Source organism: Trichechus manatus, unplaced genomic scaffold, assembly GCF_000243295.1.
Source record: "Trichechus manatus latirostris isolate Lorelei unplaced genomic scaffold, TriManLat1.0 scaffold00032, whole genome shotgun sequence".
NCBI lineage: Eukaryota > Metazoa > Chordata > Mammalia > Sirenia > Trichechidae > Trichechus > Trichechus manatus.
In genome coordinates, this window is record NW_004443968.1 from 5,124,887 (window position 1) to 5,144,798 (window position 19,912).

The 19,912-nt window shown below is 34.4% G+C and overlaps 1 protein-coding gene across 2 annotated transcripts; it reads right to left on the bottom strand.

Annotated features, from left to right (window-relative positions):
- Positions 1-423: 423 nt before the first annotated feature.
- CETN3 (centrin 3) lies at positions 424-19,472 on the bottom strand. 2 transcript variants are annotated; one of them, XM_023730098.1, is made up of 6 exons: positions 19,328-19,472; positions 17,319-17,454; positions 15,367-15,481; positions 7,910-8,101; positions 2,003-2,035; positions 519-800 (listed from the first exon to the last, which is right to left on the bottom strand). In XM_023730098.1, exons 1-5 carry the CDS (start codon positions 19,342-19,344, stop codon positions 2,022-2,024), a joined length of 474 nt encoding a protein of 157 aa, XP_023585866.1. In that variant the 5' UTR covers positions 19,345-19,472; the 3' UTR covers positions 519-800; positions 2,003-2,021. The 2 variants fall into 2 exon arrangements, with proteins under 2 accessions (XP_004375077.1, XP_023585866.1); XM_004375020.3 differs by lacking the exon at positions 2,003-2,035 and having other exon boundaries at positions 424-800.
- Positions 19,473-19,912: the final 440 nt, after the last annotated feature.

The window sequence follows — 19,912 nt, forward strand, 5'->3', positions numbered from 1 at the left end:
CAAAATTTAAATCTTTCACTCTGTCAAGAAGTTAGGTGATTCAAACTGTATTCATTCAATTAGTTTAAGAAGGGAATATCCAGATTTTACTGTCATAACTGACATTAACAAATGAGATATAGGACATAATACATGATGGCAAATGGATCTATATGCACAATATTTTTTCCCTCCAAACTGAACGATATGGCTCTTAAAAAAGGAATCATGCCCATACTGAGTCATCCTGTATTGAAAAACAGAATATCAAACTTGATGAGATCTTAGGCAATAGAAAAATGTGCTTTTCTATTATTTGTATTTCAATTTTTGTTTCAAAAACCAGTAACACTGTAAGGAGAAAAGATTTAAGAAAGATACCTTGAGGCTCAAAAGACATTAGGAATCAAAATAAAACATATTTAATGAACTTTAAAGTACTACTAAACATTTTATTAATGGAAGTCTGAAAAACTTGTACACCAAAAGTAACTACTAACGTTAAGTTAAAAACCTTCAAAGAAGAATCTGTAACACGATTTAATTGTTTAAACTTTATATAAAAGCTATATTATAAATACAAAACTGAACTATTTGAGTACTAACAATGGTTTATACAAAGAAACTTAACAGTGGTAAAATACAAATACGTAAGATTCTTATTTTTGGTCCTTTTGGAAAAAAGAACAAGGTTGGTTTCTTTTTTAACATGGCTCCAGGCACAAAAATAGATATGATGGTAACTGCAACATTCTTAGTGATTATTCTTCTAATTGCTTAAATGTCACCAGTCATAATAGCAATGAACTCCTCTTGATTTACTGTGGTAAGAAAAAAAGTGTAACAGTCATACACAAATATCATTTGTTAAGAGACTACTACTACCGTATTGCACTAATGATTTTTTCAATCTTATATTATTCAGAATTAATAAATTAAGACATGGCTTTTGGATTTTACTTCTTTACCAGGAAGTTAAATATGTTTATTACACAGATCTCTGTTAATACAAAAATATATAAAATGTGACAAACAGCATATAAATTATTATTCTGTAATACTAACTAGGTAAAGGACATGTGTAACAAAAACTTCAAACGTACAGAAGTTTGTACACATGTCCTTGCTAAAATGCTTTAAAGAGCTTGAAAATTTTAATGGTTAACCAATCCTCTTTATATACCAGTTCATTTAGCAAACCCCTTCTTTTTAACTTTGAACATATCATGCATATAAAGTGGAATTCTAAATAATGAAGATATATTAACATTAGAAAAAAATGTTTTTGAACTCTTATATATTTAAAAAATCTGCTTTAAAGAAAAAATAATCAAAACCAGGTCAGCATACCTCAAAACAAAAAGTATCAATGGAAATGGCAATAAAAAAGATGTACAGAATTAATCTGAGTTACAAAGGTAATACAGCAACTATTAAATATAAACATAATAATTACTGATAAAAAGACTAATAGTTTACCAAAATTGTAAATAAAATTCAGTAAGAACTTCAAATTTATAAAGCATGATGTTTAAGACAGCAATCTTAAATAGGAGATAATCTTATTAAATTTAATTTTTAAAAACCAACACACACATATAACATATGTGCACTCACACCAATTACTAGTAAAAGTGTTCAGAAAAGAATGCTTCCTTTTGTAAAACAGTGAAGTTCATGACCCCAAGATTCAATATATACTTTAACAAGGCACAAGTTATGAACCCCAAGATTCAATATATACTTTAACAAGGCACAAGTTATAAATTATGAGTTTGATAATGGTAAAGAACACTGCACTGAGAAATTAGAGAGAGACCAGGATTCCAGTCACAGTGCTTACACAAAACAGTTCTGCATCTCGTTTTCTTCATCTGAAAATCACTGAATTACCAGATAATTTTTCAGGTTGTTTCTAACTCTTAAATACCCTAAATGCAAATACAGAAAAAACTCCATTGATTCAAATATTTTTAAATGTTTACTGAATGCCCAACACCATACTAGGTGTTGTGTTACATACCAAAACGGACCCAGGGTTCCTATTCCGGAATATCTTAAAATTGAAATGAGGAAGATATTAGATCTTACAAAATTACTATTATTTTCTTAGGTGTGACAATGGCATCATGGTTATGACAGAAAACATTCTTAGTAGATGCAAGCTAAAATATCAGGGGGCCAAGGGTCATGATACAAGCAACTTATTTTCAAATGGTTCAAAAAAATACAGGCAACACCATAGATAAAGCAAACACGGTAAAATGTTAACAATTATTGAATCTAGGTACAAGGTACACTGGTGTTCACTGTACTAGTCTAACAATTTTTCTCTCTGTTTGAGAATATTCATAATGAAAAGACAGAAAAATTAAACCAATTTAAAAATGATGAGAAGATAAAACATGTATGTAAGGAATTAAAAAAAAAAACAAAACACCAGTTTCAGAAGCCACACAGAAAAACGGTTTCAGTAATTATGTTAGTCATGTTTTATACATGACATAGACACCTGCTGTATAACACAAAGCATGAACTATTAAAATAAAAACCACAAATCAGTGTTGAAAAAACTTCATAATGGGAAAAGTTATTATTGATAAGAAAAGTTTAAGTAAAGATAAGTCTTGACTTGGGCTCCAAAATAAAGGATTTGATTTGACAGAGGTTGGAAAGAGAGCTGTACTGGGAGAACACCAACAAGATCATAGTTAGAGAAAAAACAGTGCAATGCCTGGCAAAAATCAGCTATAAGGAGTAAGAAGAATGAGCTGTCCAGAAGCTGACAGAGAACCATGAATCCATGCATTTGATATTAAACATCTACCAAACACTGTAAAAGGCATGGTAAAAACAGAATACAAAACTTACAACACTCTTATACTTTCAAGGACCTTATAAATCGGAGTAAAGTTCCTTTGTAGTAAGACACGTCTGAATATCTTATGAAAGTTATGACTCCTTTTCTCTCCCCCCAAAAATAAATTTAAATATGTCAAAGTTTTAAACATTTAACCCATGTGGAGGTTAATTTAAGAACTCCTGATTTAGTCAGTCTAAACTAAGGCACTAGAACAAAACAGGAAGCAAGAGAATGTTCTTAAGGAAAATAACATAAAAGCAGCCTTAGAATAATTTAACTATAAATCATCTTAACAATAAGAGAAGCCATAAATAAAATATGTGAAGTCTGAAAAGTACTTATGGTGGTTGGAGATCTAGATCTTTCTTCCCTCAATCTGTAAAATTTCAATACTCGAATTTCAAATTAAGCTTCATATATAAAGTTATAAAACCACTGAAACATTAGCTACGTGTGTGTGTATATATACATATATAAACGTATACTTTAAATTATAATAACATCACAAAAATATTTTTAAAACTATTTCATGATTTCATACCTACAAACAGAATACTTAAGTCCAAAAAACGGAAAGCATAAAGGAAGAAAGTGTCTGAGAAAATTAAGCTAGCTCTTTTACTAGAAAAAGCCCTTCAGACAATTAACAGAATCTGTAATGTCTTTGTGCATTCAGTTTTATAACCCCTTCTCTATCAACAGTATCTATATTATCAAGTTACTGTATCTAATAAATCTAGCACAATACTTAGCATAAATAGGCATCTAATAAAATGTTTACTGAATCAAATAAGTGACATTTCATTTCCTTCTACACTGCCTTCTTTAACAAAATTTACATAAATCAACCATTTCACAGGGTAGATCTTGTTACAAGTCACAAAAATAAAGAATTTTAGAGAATTAAGTAGATTAAGTACCTTAGAAACCATCTGGTTTCAGAAGGGAGGAAACAAATTTTAGCATCAAACATGCCAGCTGAATATTTTGCTAACACACTGCTTCTTATAATGGCATGTATTTTTTAAAAAATCCATAAACACAGAAACCCAACTGATACTTTATAGCCTAAGACGCAGTACAATGTTATGGTTAAAAACAAGTACTCTGTAATTATACATATCTGAATTTTGAGTTCTGGCTCTGCCATGTATTAGCTGTACGATCACCTTAGGTTATTAATCTCTCATAGTCTTGGTTTCTTCATCTATCTGCATCTATCCTATGCATGTATAGGAATACTACTGTATCTACTTTGTACAAGCTATTATGAAAATTAAGTGACATAATCCACAGTGTAACATGCTAAGCACAGTATCTAACACACAGTAACTGCTAAATTATTGTTAACTATTAGCATCATTATTTTAAAAGATGATCCATTTTGGCTTCTTAAATGCTGCCTTCATGTTTCCAAAAACATTTACTGTTTTATCTATCTGGGGAGGAGGGAGTATTTTTTCTATATCATTGCCATAGATTTAATTATATCTTGGTTTGATATCTTCTTTTAACTCATCATTCACCATGTTTATTATTCTATATACATAATAAATAAAACATTTTCACTACTCTTAGATATAGAACAGTTTGAAAAATTCATAAAGACTGAAGAATTTCTAAAGTCAAAAAAAAGAAAGGATTGAGATCTTTTACCAGTTTCACATACAAGAAATTAGTTTATATCTATGGACAAAATTTCATTTACAGCCCCAAGAATCCAAATTAAGTAATTAAGGAAATACATTATTATGAAATTTAATTTCCTGCTTTGTCAAAATGGGCAGGTTTACATACAGCTACAGAGAGATCCATTTAAGTTAAGGCAATATTCTAAAGCCAGACTAAATGGATTAAAACTGTGGTTCTGATTGTTTCTGAATATGAGAATGCCTTTTCAACAACAAACAATTTTTTGGAAGCGCCACAACAGCTATACTTAGTGTATCTCAGAGAAAATATATAATGACAAGTAGCTACTATGAATTATGAAAAATGTCAATTTGTCAAGTACATATGGTCTATAGACAATATTTCATGCATACATGAATTCCCAGACCCCCTGGAATATCTCAGAAGTCCCCTATCCCTAGAAAGCCACAGCCGAGATTAGGAACTACTGGATTGGACTAATCTGATAAAACCACCCTCCTTCTTCACTCCTCCCCCAAAAGAAACAAATCTTAAAAATAAAAAGACTACTTGACAGATGTATTTGATTTCTAATCAATCACTCGGAAAAAGAGAAAAAATGTTATTCTGTCTGTTAGTCACTTCAATAAATAACAGCAGATACCCAAGCAACAGTTGCACAATGACTTAAAATGGAACAATGCTAGCAGGGAGAGCAGAAATGTTTTAAGGATATAAATCGCTAAGCAATGGAGCACAGGTATGAACTCTGAGAATCACCTAAGCCACAGATACAGCAGCCTAACAGAGAATGCAAGAAATGAATACATTTTCTAAAAACTTTCACATCAACTCTGAACTTAAGAGGCAGCTTCCTAATCGATTTTTTTTTTTTTTCCTAATGTCAAATGAAGCAATAACCAAAATCTAATTCACATGTACCTAGTACAGGGACCAAAAAAACCTGTTAATAACTCTCATCTTTTGACTCACACATAGTAACTATTGTTAAAAGATTTATAAAATAGACATATCATGATTCTCTATGCCACTAAAGAGGGTGTCTTTAGAGAAAAGAATTCCCTTAAAGATGTATAACCAACAGGTAGGGAAGACTTGGAGTACCTGGGTATTACAAGTGGTTAACATGTTCAGCTGCTAACCAAAAGGTTGGAGGTTTGAATCCATCCAAAAGCATCTCAGAAGAAAGGCTTGGCGATCTACGTCCGAAAAATCAGCCACTGAAAACCCTATACAGCACAATTCTACTCTGACACACGTGGTTGCCATGAGTCAGAATCAACTCAACAGTAACTGGGTTGTTTGGTTTTTTTTCTTGGGGGGGGGGGCGGTGTTGGTTTAGAGAAGATTTAGAAAAAAAGTGAAGACTGGATTCTAAGTACGAATATTAGAGTAACAGCTCAGGAAATCATTTACATTTCCTCTGGTTTCAGTTATCATTTTTTTTTTTTTTAAATATGAGTAATTAACACCAATACCTGCAAGGAGCTAGTATAAAACAGAAAAAGCTTTATAGTGCTCATAAGAGTCATATATAGCGAGAAATCACAATAATGTACAATTCCCAACCACAATCTTCACTCTGAACTGATAACTTGTTACTGTCTTATCTCCTTATTAAAGTATGTATTTCTAAGGGCCTGGCAATCTACTTCCAAAAATAAGCCAATGAAAACCCTATGGATCACAACTGGCAGTGTTTCATTCTGTTGTGACTGGGGTCACCATGAGTCAGGGGCTGACCTGATGACAGATAACGTGTGTATGTGTGGAATTTCCACGTGGTGCAAGCAGTCAATGTGCTCGGCTGCTAATGGAAAGGCCTAGTGATCTACTTCTTAAAATTCAGCTAGTGAAAACTCTATGGACTTCTACTCTGACACATGCAGGGCTGTCATGAGTTGGAATCGATTGGACAGTACCTGGCTTTTTTAATCTGTATAGTTGGTACATATACCTACTGTAACACATATTCCTGCTCAGGGCTTTAAGTCAAGAAACAGTAGAACACTCACTATGTTCAAGAAAATACAGGGAAATACAAAATGAGTAAATATGAAAGAAAAAGAAAACAAGCTTATATTTAATGCTATCACCTTCAAATATCTTCAATCAATGCTCACAACCACCCTGGAAGATGTTACCATCCTCATTTTTACAAAGGGGGAAGATGGGACTTAAGTTGAAAACTTACTAAAAACCACACAGCAATTAAAGGAATGACAGAGATTCAATTCAAAGCCAGGTGTGTATAATTCCAAAGCCTCAAGTCTTCCTATACCGTCCTTTCCTACTATATGATTCCATACAGCTTTTAAGGGACTTAAAATACAACTGGAGAGGTAGACATGTATGTAACAGAGGGCAAAGGATGAAAGTATTTAAACAGTTTGTTTGTCTAAATGCTATGGGCCCTCAATGGATGTCTCATAATTCACACCAACAGAAACCACTGGGAAAAACTTCTGAGAAAAAGACGGTGCTTAAAATGCACCTGGGAGAATGATTAACATTTTAGCAGACAAAGAAAAAAAATGGCAATTAGGTCATTCTAGAATTAAGGAACGTGAAGAAAGGCACAGCATAAAAAAATGTTTTCAGGACAGAGTGTTTTGTCAAAGTGTTTACATATGGAAGGTAAGGGTTAAAGTAGAAAAGTGGAAGAATGCAGTGGGAAATAAAACTATACTTAAGATAGGGCAGATCACAGAAGGCTTTGAGCTTTACTATGTAAAGTGTTTGAAAAAGGAAATGACATCATCAGCCCTTTATTTTAGGAAAAAACATGCTCTCAGTAAAATTAAGAGAGAAGAGATTAGTGGTTTACTGGCACAAATTAGGAGGCTACTACTGTACTGTAAACTCCATGAAGGCAGGGACCACATCTGCTTTTTTCGCTGTTGTATCCCCAGTCAGCACATAGGATATGAGGGTAGGCATCCAAACAAAGAATAAATGTGGCTATTGTTAACACTTCTAGCAAGAAATGAGGACCAGAACTACAACAGCAGCAGTAAACAAAGAAATAAAATAGATTCAAAACATCTGAAGGGTAGAATCAACAAAACTTAGTAATAGTGTAGAAATGCATGTAGGCTGACGGAGAATAAGACATTAAAGACTAAAGTTTTACTGAGTGACTGAAATGTTGGTGATGTTTCACCTTCAGAGACAAATAACTACCTTCTTGAAGTGTGGAATCTCATATTACAATCTGTACAACTGGTTTTAAAGATCTCCTTTATTCTAAATTGAATACATAAAATGTTCATGCTAAAAAGCCCATTACAAGATCACCACCACCAAGTGAAAAGAGAGTTTTTGCAAAGGGTCTTGAAAATCATTTGGTTTTAAAAAAATTTCCTAAATGTATAGCATCAGGAACACTTAGAAAATGTTTTATTCAAAACTTACTTTCTCCATCACCATCTTTATCAAATTCTTCTATCATAGCCCGAAGTTCTTCATCACTCATGTTTTCACCCAGTTCTCGGGCAACACGTCGTAAATTCCTCAAGCTTATTTTACCTGAATCATCATCATCAAATAGTTTAAAGGCCTTCAATATTTCTTCATGTGGATCTCTTTCTAATATCCAATCTGTCACTATTTAAAAAAAAAAAAATAGAAAAAGAAAAACCTGCATAATCAAAAAAAAACAATCATCTGTGAAATCTACTAAACGTCAGATGAGAAATAATGACAAACTGGAGCCCAAAAACCCAAAGAGATAACCCTGAAATTACAGAGACCAAAACCATATTTAAAACTTTAACCTTTACAATAATTTATCCTATTAAAAGAGTAAGGAAAACTATTTCTATCACAAAGTCAAAATAAAAAGTTTTACATACATACACATACCATACTTACTTAAAGTTTACTATTATTAAGAACTGAACTATGCTTCATTGACATTCAGCACACGTCTAGGCATTTGTAACCTAGTTGCAGAGATGACATACCAACAAAAAAATCAGAAGTAACTAGATAAAAACTGTCTGCTGGTTAAACTTATACTAACACTTATTCCTCTCAGTTAATCCAACTTAAAAACAAACAAATTGACAAATTAACAAAACACAATGACATCACTGATATAGGCACAATCGCAGAGAGTACATAGAAATTCCAACGATATCTTCGTGCTTTATGGATGGAAGAACCTCTTGGTTTTCCAAAGTATGGAAAACAGTTAAAAGGATTGAATCTGACTGTAGTAAGAAAGTCAAAAAAAAAAAAACTCTGGGAATTAAGTCTCTCTAAAGTCATTCATTTTGTTCTGCAAGATAACTCTCAGACAACTAACTGAAAATAAACATGAATTTCAGACCTTGATAGCAATCTTTTTTCTATTTTATTGTGCTTTAGATCAAAGTTTACAGCACAAATCAGTTTCTCGTTCATTCAAAAACTTATAACCAAATTGTTCTGTGACATTGGTTGCAACCCCCTTTCCCCTTACACCCCGGGTTCCCGTGTCCATCCGTCCAGTTTTCCTGTCCCTTCCTGCCTTCTTGTCTTCACGTTTGGACCGGAGTTGCCCATCTGATGTCGTACACTTGACTGAACTAAGAAGCACATTCCTCACGTGTCACTGTTTGTTTATAGGCCTGTCTAATCTTTGGCTGAAAGGTAGACTTCAGGAGTGACTTCAGTTCTGAGTTAGCAGGATGTCCGGGAGCTACAGTCTCAGGGGTTCCTCCAGTCTCTGTCAGACCAGAAAGTCTAGTCTTTTTTTGTGAATTTGAATTTTGTTCTACATTCTTCTAGCACTCTGTCCGGGACTCTCTACTGTGATCCCTCTCAGAGCAGTCGGTGGTGGTAGCTGGCACCATCTAGTTCTTCTGGATTCAGGCTGGTGGAGGCTGTAGTTCATGTGGTTCATTAGTCCTTTGCCTCGGGACTAGTATTTTCCTTGTGACTTTGGTTTTCTTCACTCTCCTTTGCTTTAGACAGAATGAAACCAATAGATGTATCTTAGCCACTCACAAGCTTTTTAGACCCCAGACGCTACTCACCAAAGTAATACGTAGAACATTTTATGAACTATATTATGCTGATTAACCTAGATGTCCTTCAGACCATGATCCTCAGCCCTAGTGACTTGGTCCCTCAACGTGTCTGGATGTTTTTTGGAAGTTTCTATGACTTTGCCTTGGTCAAGCTGTGCTGACTTCCCCTATACTGTGTGTTGTCTTTCCCTTCACCAACGTTAACACTTGTTTACTATCTAGTTAGTGATATCCCCTCCCCACAGCTCCCCTCCCTCATAACCATCAAAGATCGTTTTTTTCCTGTGTGTAAATCTTTTCTTGGGTTTTTATGATAGTAGTCTCATACATTATTTGTCCATCTGTGATTTGACTTACTTCACTCAGCATTAATGCCCTCTGGATTCATCCATGTTGTGAGATGCCTCATGGATTCATCATTATTCTTTATTGTTGGATGGTATTCCATTGTATGCATCTACTATAACTTGTTTATCCATTCATCTGCTGATGGGCACTTAGATTGTTTCCATCTTTTTGCTATTGTGAACAGTGCTGCAATGAAATGGGCATGCATATGTCTATTCATGTCACAGCTCTTATTTCTCTAGGATATACTCCTAGGAGTTGGATAGCTGGATCGTATGGTATTTCTACCATACTTCTTTTTTAGGAGGCACCATATCATTTTCCATAGTGGTTATACCGTTTTACATTTGCACCAGCAGTGCATAAGAGTTCCAATCTCCCTGCAATCTCTCCAACATTTATTTTCTGGGTCTTTTGATTAGTGCCAGTAATGTTGGGGTGAGGTGGTATTATTTCATTGTAGTTTTGATTTGCGTTTCTCTAACGGCTAATGATCACAAGTATTTCCTCATGTGTCTGTTAGCTGCCTGAATGTGTTCTTTGGCAATAGTTTAATACACTAAATACAGTACTATATGATGATAATAATAAAACAGGTAAGCTTAAGAATATTTTTGCATTACTACTGTCTTTCATTAATAACCACAATACAAACTGAGGCAAAATCTGTAGCTTAAAAATTTTTTAACTTACTAGATAAAATTCTGAAAATATCTAAATAAACATTCCTGAAGTAAGTCTACATGCTGGTCTAGCACTACAAGACAAAGTATTTATGACTTTCACTGTGCCATTAAAAATAACTCAGTCCTGTTAGGTTTACAGAAGCATGAAAAACTTACAACTGTTTGTAAATGGTATCTGAACATTAAATGAAACCAACAGGAAAAATTAAAATTTAAGGGTCCAATAAGCTATTGTTTTTTTACTGCTATTAGATTTTAAGTTTTAGAATAAGCATCTATTGAAGCTAAAGTTATATTATCTATACATATACTCTATCTTCTTTTAAGCATTAATTTTATCCAAAAAGTCTTCCAAGTAACTAATTGAAATATATTACTATAAGTATGCAAATCATCAAGGCTCATAAATATTCAGTCAAAAATGAGTTGGCATATATACAGCCATAAAACCAAAATAAAATACTACACTTAACTCTGTGGCTCATACTCAACTTATTTTGAATTTAGTCCCAACAAAAAAGCAGGACAGGGAAAAAAAAGTGTTAAGAAATTTTCTTCACCAATTAAATAATTTACATGACAGGTGAACCAAAAAAGCAGCTTGCTGTAAGTATTAATGTACTTAAAGAAGCAACAGGGTGATCTGGAGAACAGATGGGGCTCCAAGATGTATAAATTTTTATCCCACTGGTGCTTTATTTGTGCTAGTTATTTCAGACTATGTGTAATTTTTTATCAATACTCTGCCTTAGAATACAGCTTTTCTTGAGAACTATACGTCCCTATAATCTGGACAGTTAAAGCATTAAACAATATATAACTTTATGGTGACTCTCCTCCATGCTTTCATGTCCTATTCCTGTTCTATTAAGTAGAATTTAATTATAATACTTTTTTTTCAATAAAAATAAGCCATTTGACGTACAAGCAGTTAAGATGGATTACATCTATTTCACAAAACTCCAAACTCTGTTAACATAACTTTATTTTCGAATGATTTAATTATAATAACATACATGCGTTTCATCAAAATGATTGGACCTTACACATTATAAAAATCAGTTAAGAAATATATCAAATTTTAAAATATCACAGTTAAAGTAAGTAAGAAGTCATTAACGACAATGCTAGGAAACAGGGCTTCAACTGTATTTCTAACTGTCCTCTGGAAGTTTCTATCCAAACATACCAGTTACTTTAAACTCAACACGCTGGAATCTAAACTCCCATTATCACCAAGGTAGCTGCCACTGACTCCTCCACCTCCTCACCCCAGTATAATAGCTAGTTTCCCATGACTGAAAAGTCTGAATCATTTTTAATCCCATAAACCTAATCAGTGATTAGGCCTTATAGTCCTGCGGACACTACCTATTTTACTCTTAAATGTATTCCTTTTCATTTCACCCACACCATCCTCAACCTAAAGCCTGTTATTCCCTGCCTTTAGTCTCCTTCCTCCAACCAATGTTCAATACTATCGTTACCAATAAAACATGTCATATTCTCTTCCTTAAAAACTATCAGTGATCTGCTGACCAAAGTCCAAATTCTGTACAGTATGCAAGATTTTATCTATCTGGAGAGATCCCCAACTTTTCCAGCCATTTCCCTATCCCCTAGCCACAGGGCACTACCTAACGTTCCCCAAACACCCTAAACTTCTATTACCACTCTGTTGTTGCTTTTTCTATGACTGGGATGCCGCCTTTCTCTACTCATGCAATCTTCTCCTTGGGATGAAATCCTATTCTTATGTCCAGAAACCTAAATTAAAAATCCTCTCTGTGAAGTCTTCCTCAATTCCTCTAGACCAGGCGTTGACAACTATTTCCTGCAAAGGACCAGATAGTAAGTATTCAGGCTTTGTGGGCTATAAGGTCTCTGTGGCAACTACTTAACTCTGCCACTGTAGCACCAAAGCAGCATAAATGAATGTGTGTGGCTGTGTACAGTAGGCAGCCTAGATCTGGCCCAAGGGCTGTAGTTCTTGCCCTAGATAAAATTACAATTTACTACATGGTATCACAGTTTGTTCTCACCTGTATTTAAATTGCAAATTCCCTAAAAGAAGAACCGCTTAGTAACCTTTAAGTAATTCCCCTCCCTCACCCTAGTACAGTACCTAACAACAAAAATTCAAATGTCTGTTAAATTAGCAAAAAATTCAGCTAATGTCTGTTAAATAAGCAAAATCGAAATAATAATATAATATTCTATTCTAAATAGGCAATTAAATAAGTAATACACGCCAAAAATAGATGGAGTACAAACATCTGACTTACCATGGTTGTACTTTAAAGGCGGCAATTCCTAAAGCACCTGTTACTCACTAGCCTCAGGTTTTTATTCTAAACTTATTATTAAATATATTGTTAATACTTTTTTTCAAGCTTTAGGAGGAATCCAGTTTTAAATGCCAGACTTATTCATCCAGATATACCTGGGGGACAGTATGCTTAGTAATTATTTCCAAAAACCACATAAAACTAAAGACTCAAATGTTTTGATCTGGAGCCACTTGTTCCAAAGTATGAAACATACGTTCATCTGTGGTCAGTTACTACTCAAAATAATTATCAAATGGGGAGAATACACAGTTCTTGACTGCTTGATTTCCAATTTGTAATAAAGTTTTATTTGAAATTGGTATTCTCAACAGGTAGCCTTAAGACAGCTGAAGTATGTGCTGAGCCTGTCTAAAGTTGATCTTTGAGTCACAGCTTAAGTTTAGCCAGAGCCATTTACTCCAAAAGAACCCAGTATTTTTGCTCAACTGCTAACAGAGAAGATGGGTGGCAGGGAAAGCTAGAGGTCGCATGGGACTCTGATCTCAACTATTCCTAAAATCACAATTTAAAAATTGTATTCTCTTAAAATTCGATGCGTCTGCCAAAAGTAATAATTACAATGATACCGTACTTAAAAAAGCCTGCAACTATAAAAAATAATAAAAATATAAAAAACTCAAGAGTAGAAAGCCTTTTATGTCCAGTGAAAATGCTTTCCAGTCACCCTAAAAAAAAATGAAAAGACTACTTTTAAAGCAATAAGAATAAGAACAAACAACGCTTACTATGCACAAGGTGGAGCATTAGTTAAGAGCTAGGCTGCTAACCAAAACAAAAGGAGAGCAGTATGAATCCACCAGCTGCTCCTTGGAAACTCTACGGGGCAGTTCTACTCTGTTCTGAAGGGTCGCTATGAGTCGGAATCAACACGACAGCAACAGGTGTGTTTGGTTTTTTTTTTCAGTATGTACAAGGTAGGTCCTTTTCTAAGCACTTTATACATTATTAACTTATTTAATCCTCACAAGAACCCTATGAGATAGTATAACTATTCCCATTTTATAGTTGAGGAAAATGAGGCACAGAAAAGTAAACGACCAAGTTACAGCTAGTAAGCAGCAAATCCAGTAGTATCTGAATTCAGGTAACCTAGTTCTAGGGTAGTCCATGCTAAACCACTACACTATACTAAATGTACCTGAATTATAGCTCTATCCTAATAGTACCATTTCCACTAAATTCTATAAATAAAAAATCCAAGTTGAAACTTGGAATGCTATGACTGTAAACCCCTGGAGAGCTTCCACAATGGGAGAATAAAAGTGGCTCTCTCAAGTAAATATAAATTAAGAGGATACAATGAACATGCTCCCAAAAGACCAAGCTGCCTCTTTAAACAGTAATCCCTTAGTTCATAAACTGGAAATTTTCTGTGCTGCGGATTCTTTCTCTTTTCGGTTTATTCCTTCCCTTCCCTTCATCCTCCTTTTCATCTGAAGTTTCAAATTAAAAAAAAATTTACTAATGACATGAATCTCTTCGTCCATTAATTATCTTTTTGTTTTGACTCTCTCATACTGCCTCTTGCTGAATATTTAAAACAAGCGGAGTGTTTATATGTGTATAATTGAATTTGTTCCCATATTTTTTAAATATATCTAATAACTATATAATATGCTTATACACTGACCTATATAAAGCGATGACACTGGTTTAGAAAACACAGTAAAACGGATCTGAATATTTATACATTCTATGTATAATACTCTAAGCAATATACTCAAGTTACAATAGCAATGTTTTGCCTTTCTGAATCCTCTTTTGAGAAAGAATTCATTAAAATCAAATATATAGAAATTCAACCAAATTAAGCCCATGACGCATTATCGTCAGTTGGTTGTTCTAAAATGTTGTCTCTTGCTTCTAGTCAGCCAACTCCTCCCTTACTACAATCCCCTCTCTAATCCCACCTCTAATAAGGATTTCCTTATTCCGAGAGATCAAGGTCATCCAGAGAATGTATTTCCTCATAAACTTTGTCAACCTGAAGACACAAGCTTCATTTACAGTAAAAGATACCAACTGCTACTAGTTTCTTCACCCACTTTGCCAACAAAAATCACATACCAGAAAGGTTTTGGGAAATATTTTACAAACAACGGGACACCAAATTTTCTACTTTACTGAGAAAAATTTTTTGATCACCCTTTTAGTTTTATAATGTAAATATGCATTACTTGCAAAGACATCTTTCCGTGAAAAGCTACAAAATAATTCCTTGGTTATAATCTTCAGAACAAAACTATAAAAGAAAAAATTATAAATATCACAGCAAAGCTATAAATATTATTTTTCCTCAGAAATAAGAAAAAAGAGCAACAAAAAATAAATACCTGAACAAGTGCCACATTACACAGCAATGTCCTATAAAAAAAATTCCATAACCTAGAGAATAAATAAATAAAGAATACTGATATTAACCAGATAATTTCCTTACAACTGCTGATTACAAAAACTATTAGGATACACACCAACTTCATTAAAATCTTCAAAGGTGATTTTCCCTGTGGCTTCTCTGTCATAATCTTTAAGAATCTTCAGTACATCGGCCTTTTTTACATCAAACCCCAAGGCTCTCATTGCCACCTTTTGGATTAAAAGGGAAGAGCAAATTATAAAGCAGTCTTTACAAAAGAAGTGATTTCTAATTCTTAAATAAGTTTTTACATCTTAAGAGATGATATCACACTAATAAAACCTATAATTCTTTTGCATGTTTTATGTCTCAAAAAAAATTATTGTAATTGTTCGTTACTACTGATGTTAAATGGAAAATCTGTCATTTATTGTTTTTAAATGACAAATGAATCAACATGTACTTATATAATACAGTATCCAAGGCACTGACTTAGTTCAGTGTACAAATAATTTTAACAAGCAATCTGTTGGCAAGGGATTAATAACCTAAATAGGAAAAAGACATGGCATAAATATTAAAAAGTTATACAACAGAAGATGAACACATTAAATAAGAACTACCATCAGATCCTACATGAACAGTTATCAAGTAAATAGTCCAGTATCCTGAGTTCAGAGAAAGAAGTTATCTTGTTACTAGTAACAAAGAAGGAGAGACATGATACCGGTTAAAAAAGTCTTATTTAGAGATTTAAGCTGTTCCCTGATGCATGGATGAAGAGGGGTAGAACAGCATTTAGAAAAGGATGACTATTATTAAAACAGACACCAAAGCAAAGAAGAGTTGAGAGACAATGAGCAGGGTTGCTTACCTGACCTGAATGGGAAATGTTCAGGCAGAAGAAAAAGCAGTTAGTAAATGAGAAAAATAGGTGGTAGTAAAAGTGTAGAGAATATTCACTAGAGAGCAAAGGAATCTAAACTTCATGCAGTGTGCACCAAAGATTTATACAGAAAAAGAATTTTAGAAAGACGAAATTAATGGTAGTGTGGCAAGGTGAACTACAAGTGAAGAAACAATTTAGGAAGCTCCAAATATGAAATAAGATCCCAAATCAAGAGAGGAATAGCAAGAATGAAAGAAATGATCAAATGTGGGTAACTAAAAAAAGCTGTAGGAAGAGAGGTAAAGAGGACTTCAAGATTGAGAAAGTCAGACTTACAGGCCTAGTATTGCTTTTATACATTCTATCCTGTCACTGCATAGTTCTTTCCCCTACTCAGAATTCTTGTGCTTAAAAATCCCTTACAAAGTTACCACAATTAAAACTACCAAATAAACATTTATATTCACATACTTATGAAGGCTACTAGAAATCACCCCAAAAACTACCTTTCTCTATAATTTGGGAACAGATAAGGGTGATAGTTGAACATGATGAACATAATGTCACTGAACTGTACATGTAAATATTGTTGAAATAGCAAATGTTTTGTTGCATATATATTTACCATAGTAATAAAAAAAAAATCCACCAATTTCCCCTTGTATGTATGTTTATAAATAATTCTAGGCCTTAAAGTTGACATTTTTCCCCATTAACACTGTGTCAACATCAGATATCACATACATTGGTTGCATCAGAGAGAGTAGGTTAAAACCTTGTAAACAACATGTTAAAATTAAAAGACAACACTGAAAAAAGAATGAGTCACCAGAAAAAAAAAAAAGTAAGAATATAGTAAGAACTGTTTAAATCCCATAAATTAACATCTTTTAATTACATGAATGAAAAATAAGTACCTTCCATACGAATATATGGAAGGCTTCAAATACTGCTTAAAATACTATTTAAAACCCATTTTAACATGTAAAAAAGATTTTCTAAAAGATATGTAAGAGGCAGCATTCAGTTTTATTATAGCACTTTACTGTGAATGCTTAAAATTGTTTCATATTCCCAAAATCAGTTTAGTAAAAATATTTAAAAACGTATTTTTATGCAACTATCAATCATGCAAATCATTATAACAGAGAAATACATATTTTAAAGTATACTACTACCTTTAACTCATGATAATCTATTGCTTCATCTTTGTCTGTATCAAATAGTTCAAAAGCATCTTTAATTTCTTGCTTCTGTTCCTCAGAGAGTTCTCTTCGTTTTTTTCTCTTTGTTTTGTCTACTACAAGCTCATTTCTATGAAATGGAAAAAAAAAAGTCATTAGTCCACTCTAATCCTATTCTCTTATGACTCTAAATGATTAAGACCACAAAAATGCAACAAAAAAATTACCCAAATAATTTTTCTAAAAAGGAAGTGTTCTGGAGAAAAAAAGAAATTTTCCTTACATGAACCCTGTCCATTCCATACTCTAAGCTTCTGTAAATTTGCCCCTTCCCAAAACTTGATAGAGTATTACAGGTTTTTAAAAGAAAATAAGGACGTACTTTCCGTCCTCCTAGTTTTGTGTTAATTCCCATTATAATACTACTGTGGAAAAACAAGAACTGTGACTAAGAAACGTTACTTTTATGTCAGAAACTCCAAACAAAAAAAAATAAAGTGCTCAAACTTATTCTTCATATCATCCTACAATATACAGCCAAAAAAACCTCCAAGTAAAATTCATATTTGATGAAATCACTATATACTTGATTTACTTGTGATAGTGCTTATAATTAAGTCCTAAAAATTACTACCAAAAAAAATGTAATTTATCAATTAACATACAAAGTATTTTGGCACTGTAGGTTCAAAATGTTTTTAAATTACACATTCCTAAGAGTTTGGCACTTTATTTGTGATTTAATCCATTGTTATTAACAAATCAACCAAAATATTGAATGTAAACATATCAAATATTGAATGCCAAAAAGAAAAAGTACATAATACTGTATTAATTCTTTCTGATAACATGGAGTGTCAGTGATTTTCTAGTCTCACTTAGCATGCAAACTATAATTTCTCATAACAAATTGTGGAAAAGCTTAAAGGAAAATAAAAGAAAAATTTATTTCAAAAGCCAGAAATGCCTTAAGAGGTGCCAATCTTAACGTGGTCCAATTTTCAAATGGGGCTGCAACACATGTATAAAAACAAGTTTTGAAAGACAGAAAAATCATATAATACTTTAAAATGTAAAATCCAGTTGATTTTATTAGAACTGGTTATTTATTTGCACTTGAAGCTTGGTCTCTGAAATCCACAGCAAAAAAATTAAAAAAAAAAAAAGAGAGATGGCTAGAAACTGACAAGGAGGTGAAGCATGACAAAGCTAAGGAAGGTCTTTCTTTCACAGGAGACCTGACTTCACAGAAGCTTAGACATTCCCAGGGTCAGTAATTACCGTCCCAAGATTCCAAGAAGACAAGTCTGCAACCGACCGACAACTGACCCAATCCAAGAATACCATAACTGCCCATTAGCAGAAAACTTCATCTTTTACCGTGGCGTAAATACATGGATATTTTTCAGATAAAATGTCTAGATGGGGTTGGTGGAGGGGGAAGCAAGTGGAGAGGGAAGGTTAAGGGCTGGAACTGAGAGGGAAACAAGCGCAAAAAACTTAAAAGAAAGCCAAAACAGATATTGCCAGTCACTAAAATGGGTCTCCAGTTATACCGCAAAGGGAAGACAAGCAAGAAGTTCTGTGTTACTCTCAAAATTTATAACCGAGTGATTACGTTAGCAACTTAACAAATGAGGTCGGAGCCGGAGGTTGGGAACTAGGACCTGGAAAAGGGATGCGGAACGGCCTGGTTTCTCGCTGGAACGCCCAGAGTAGAAACCTCGCGATATTTCACTCCCTCCTCGATCGCAGAAACAACAGCTGCCTTTTTGGCAGTCCAAAACCCAAACGGGCTGACAGAAGTAATCACCTTAGCCGGTACACAAGGGACTCAACACCTACGGGACACCAAGGGCTCCCAGCGTAAGGGTTCCGAGGCCGGGAAATTTGGCCGAGGTTCCGTCCCCGCCCCCGGTCCCAAACTGCTTTTCCACACACCCACACGCCCACCCCAGGGTCCCGCTCCGGGGTGTGGAGAGCATTGCCTCCTCATTACCGACCTCAGAGCTAAACTCATTTTCTCTTCGGACAGAGACGTTCCTCTCAAAAACGAGTTTAACCCCCTACCAACGCAGCCCGACTTGGAAAGCACGTTCAACAGACACCAACGGCCTCAGCGGCGTCAAGAAACTCCCGCAACACAACACTCCTGAGTTGGATTGGTTGAAAATGACTAATGTCCTGCCCATTAGGGTGGGGGCGGCACTGACTCTGTGTTCTCATTGGACAGATTTAGCGTCAAACAAAGAAACGTCCTTGCTCGCCTCTACAGCTGCTCCGTTGGCCCTTTCGATTGGCCAGATGCTTTTTCCCGGAATCCTTTGCGGGGCCCGGAGCTCATTTTGTGTGTGGTGTTTCAGCTGGCGGGTGGGTGATCCTCCGTTTACGCTGGGAGGGCTTAGTGATGTGGGCTGGTTGATGTCTGGAGACGAGCTAGCTCAGAAGAAGGGAAGGCAAGAGTCACGTTGCAAGCTGTTCCCAGCTAGTTAAAGGGAGCGGCTGGGTGACCAGGTATGCGAAACTTGGCCCCACTATGTTCTAAAATTTTGAATGGCCCAAGATCTAGGGAGTGTAAAACCTGTACT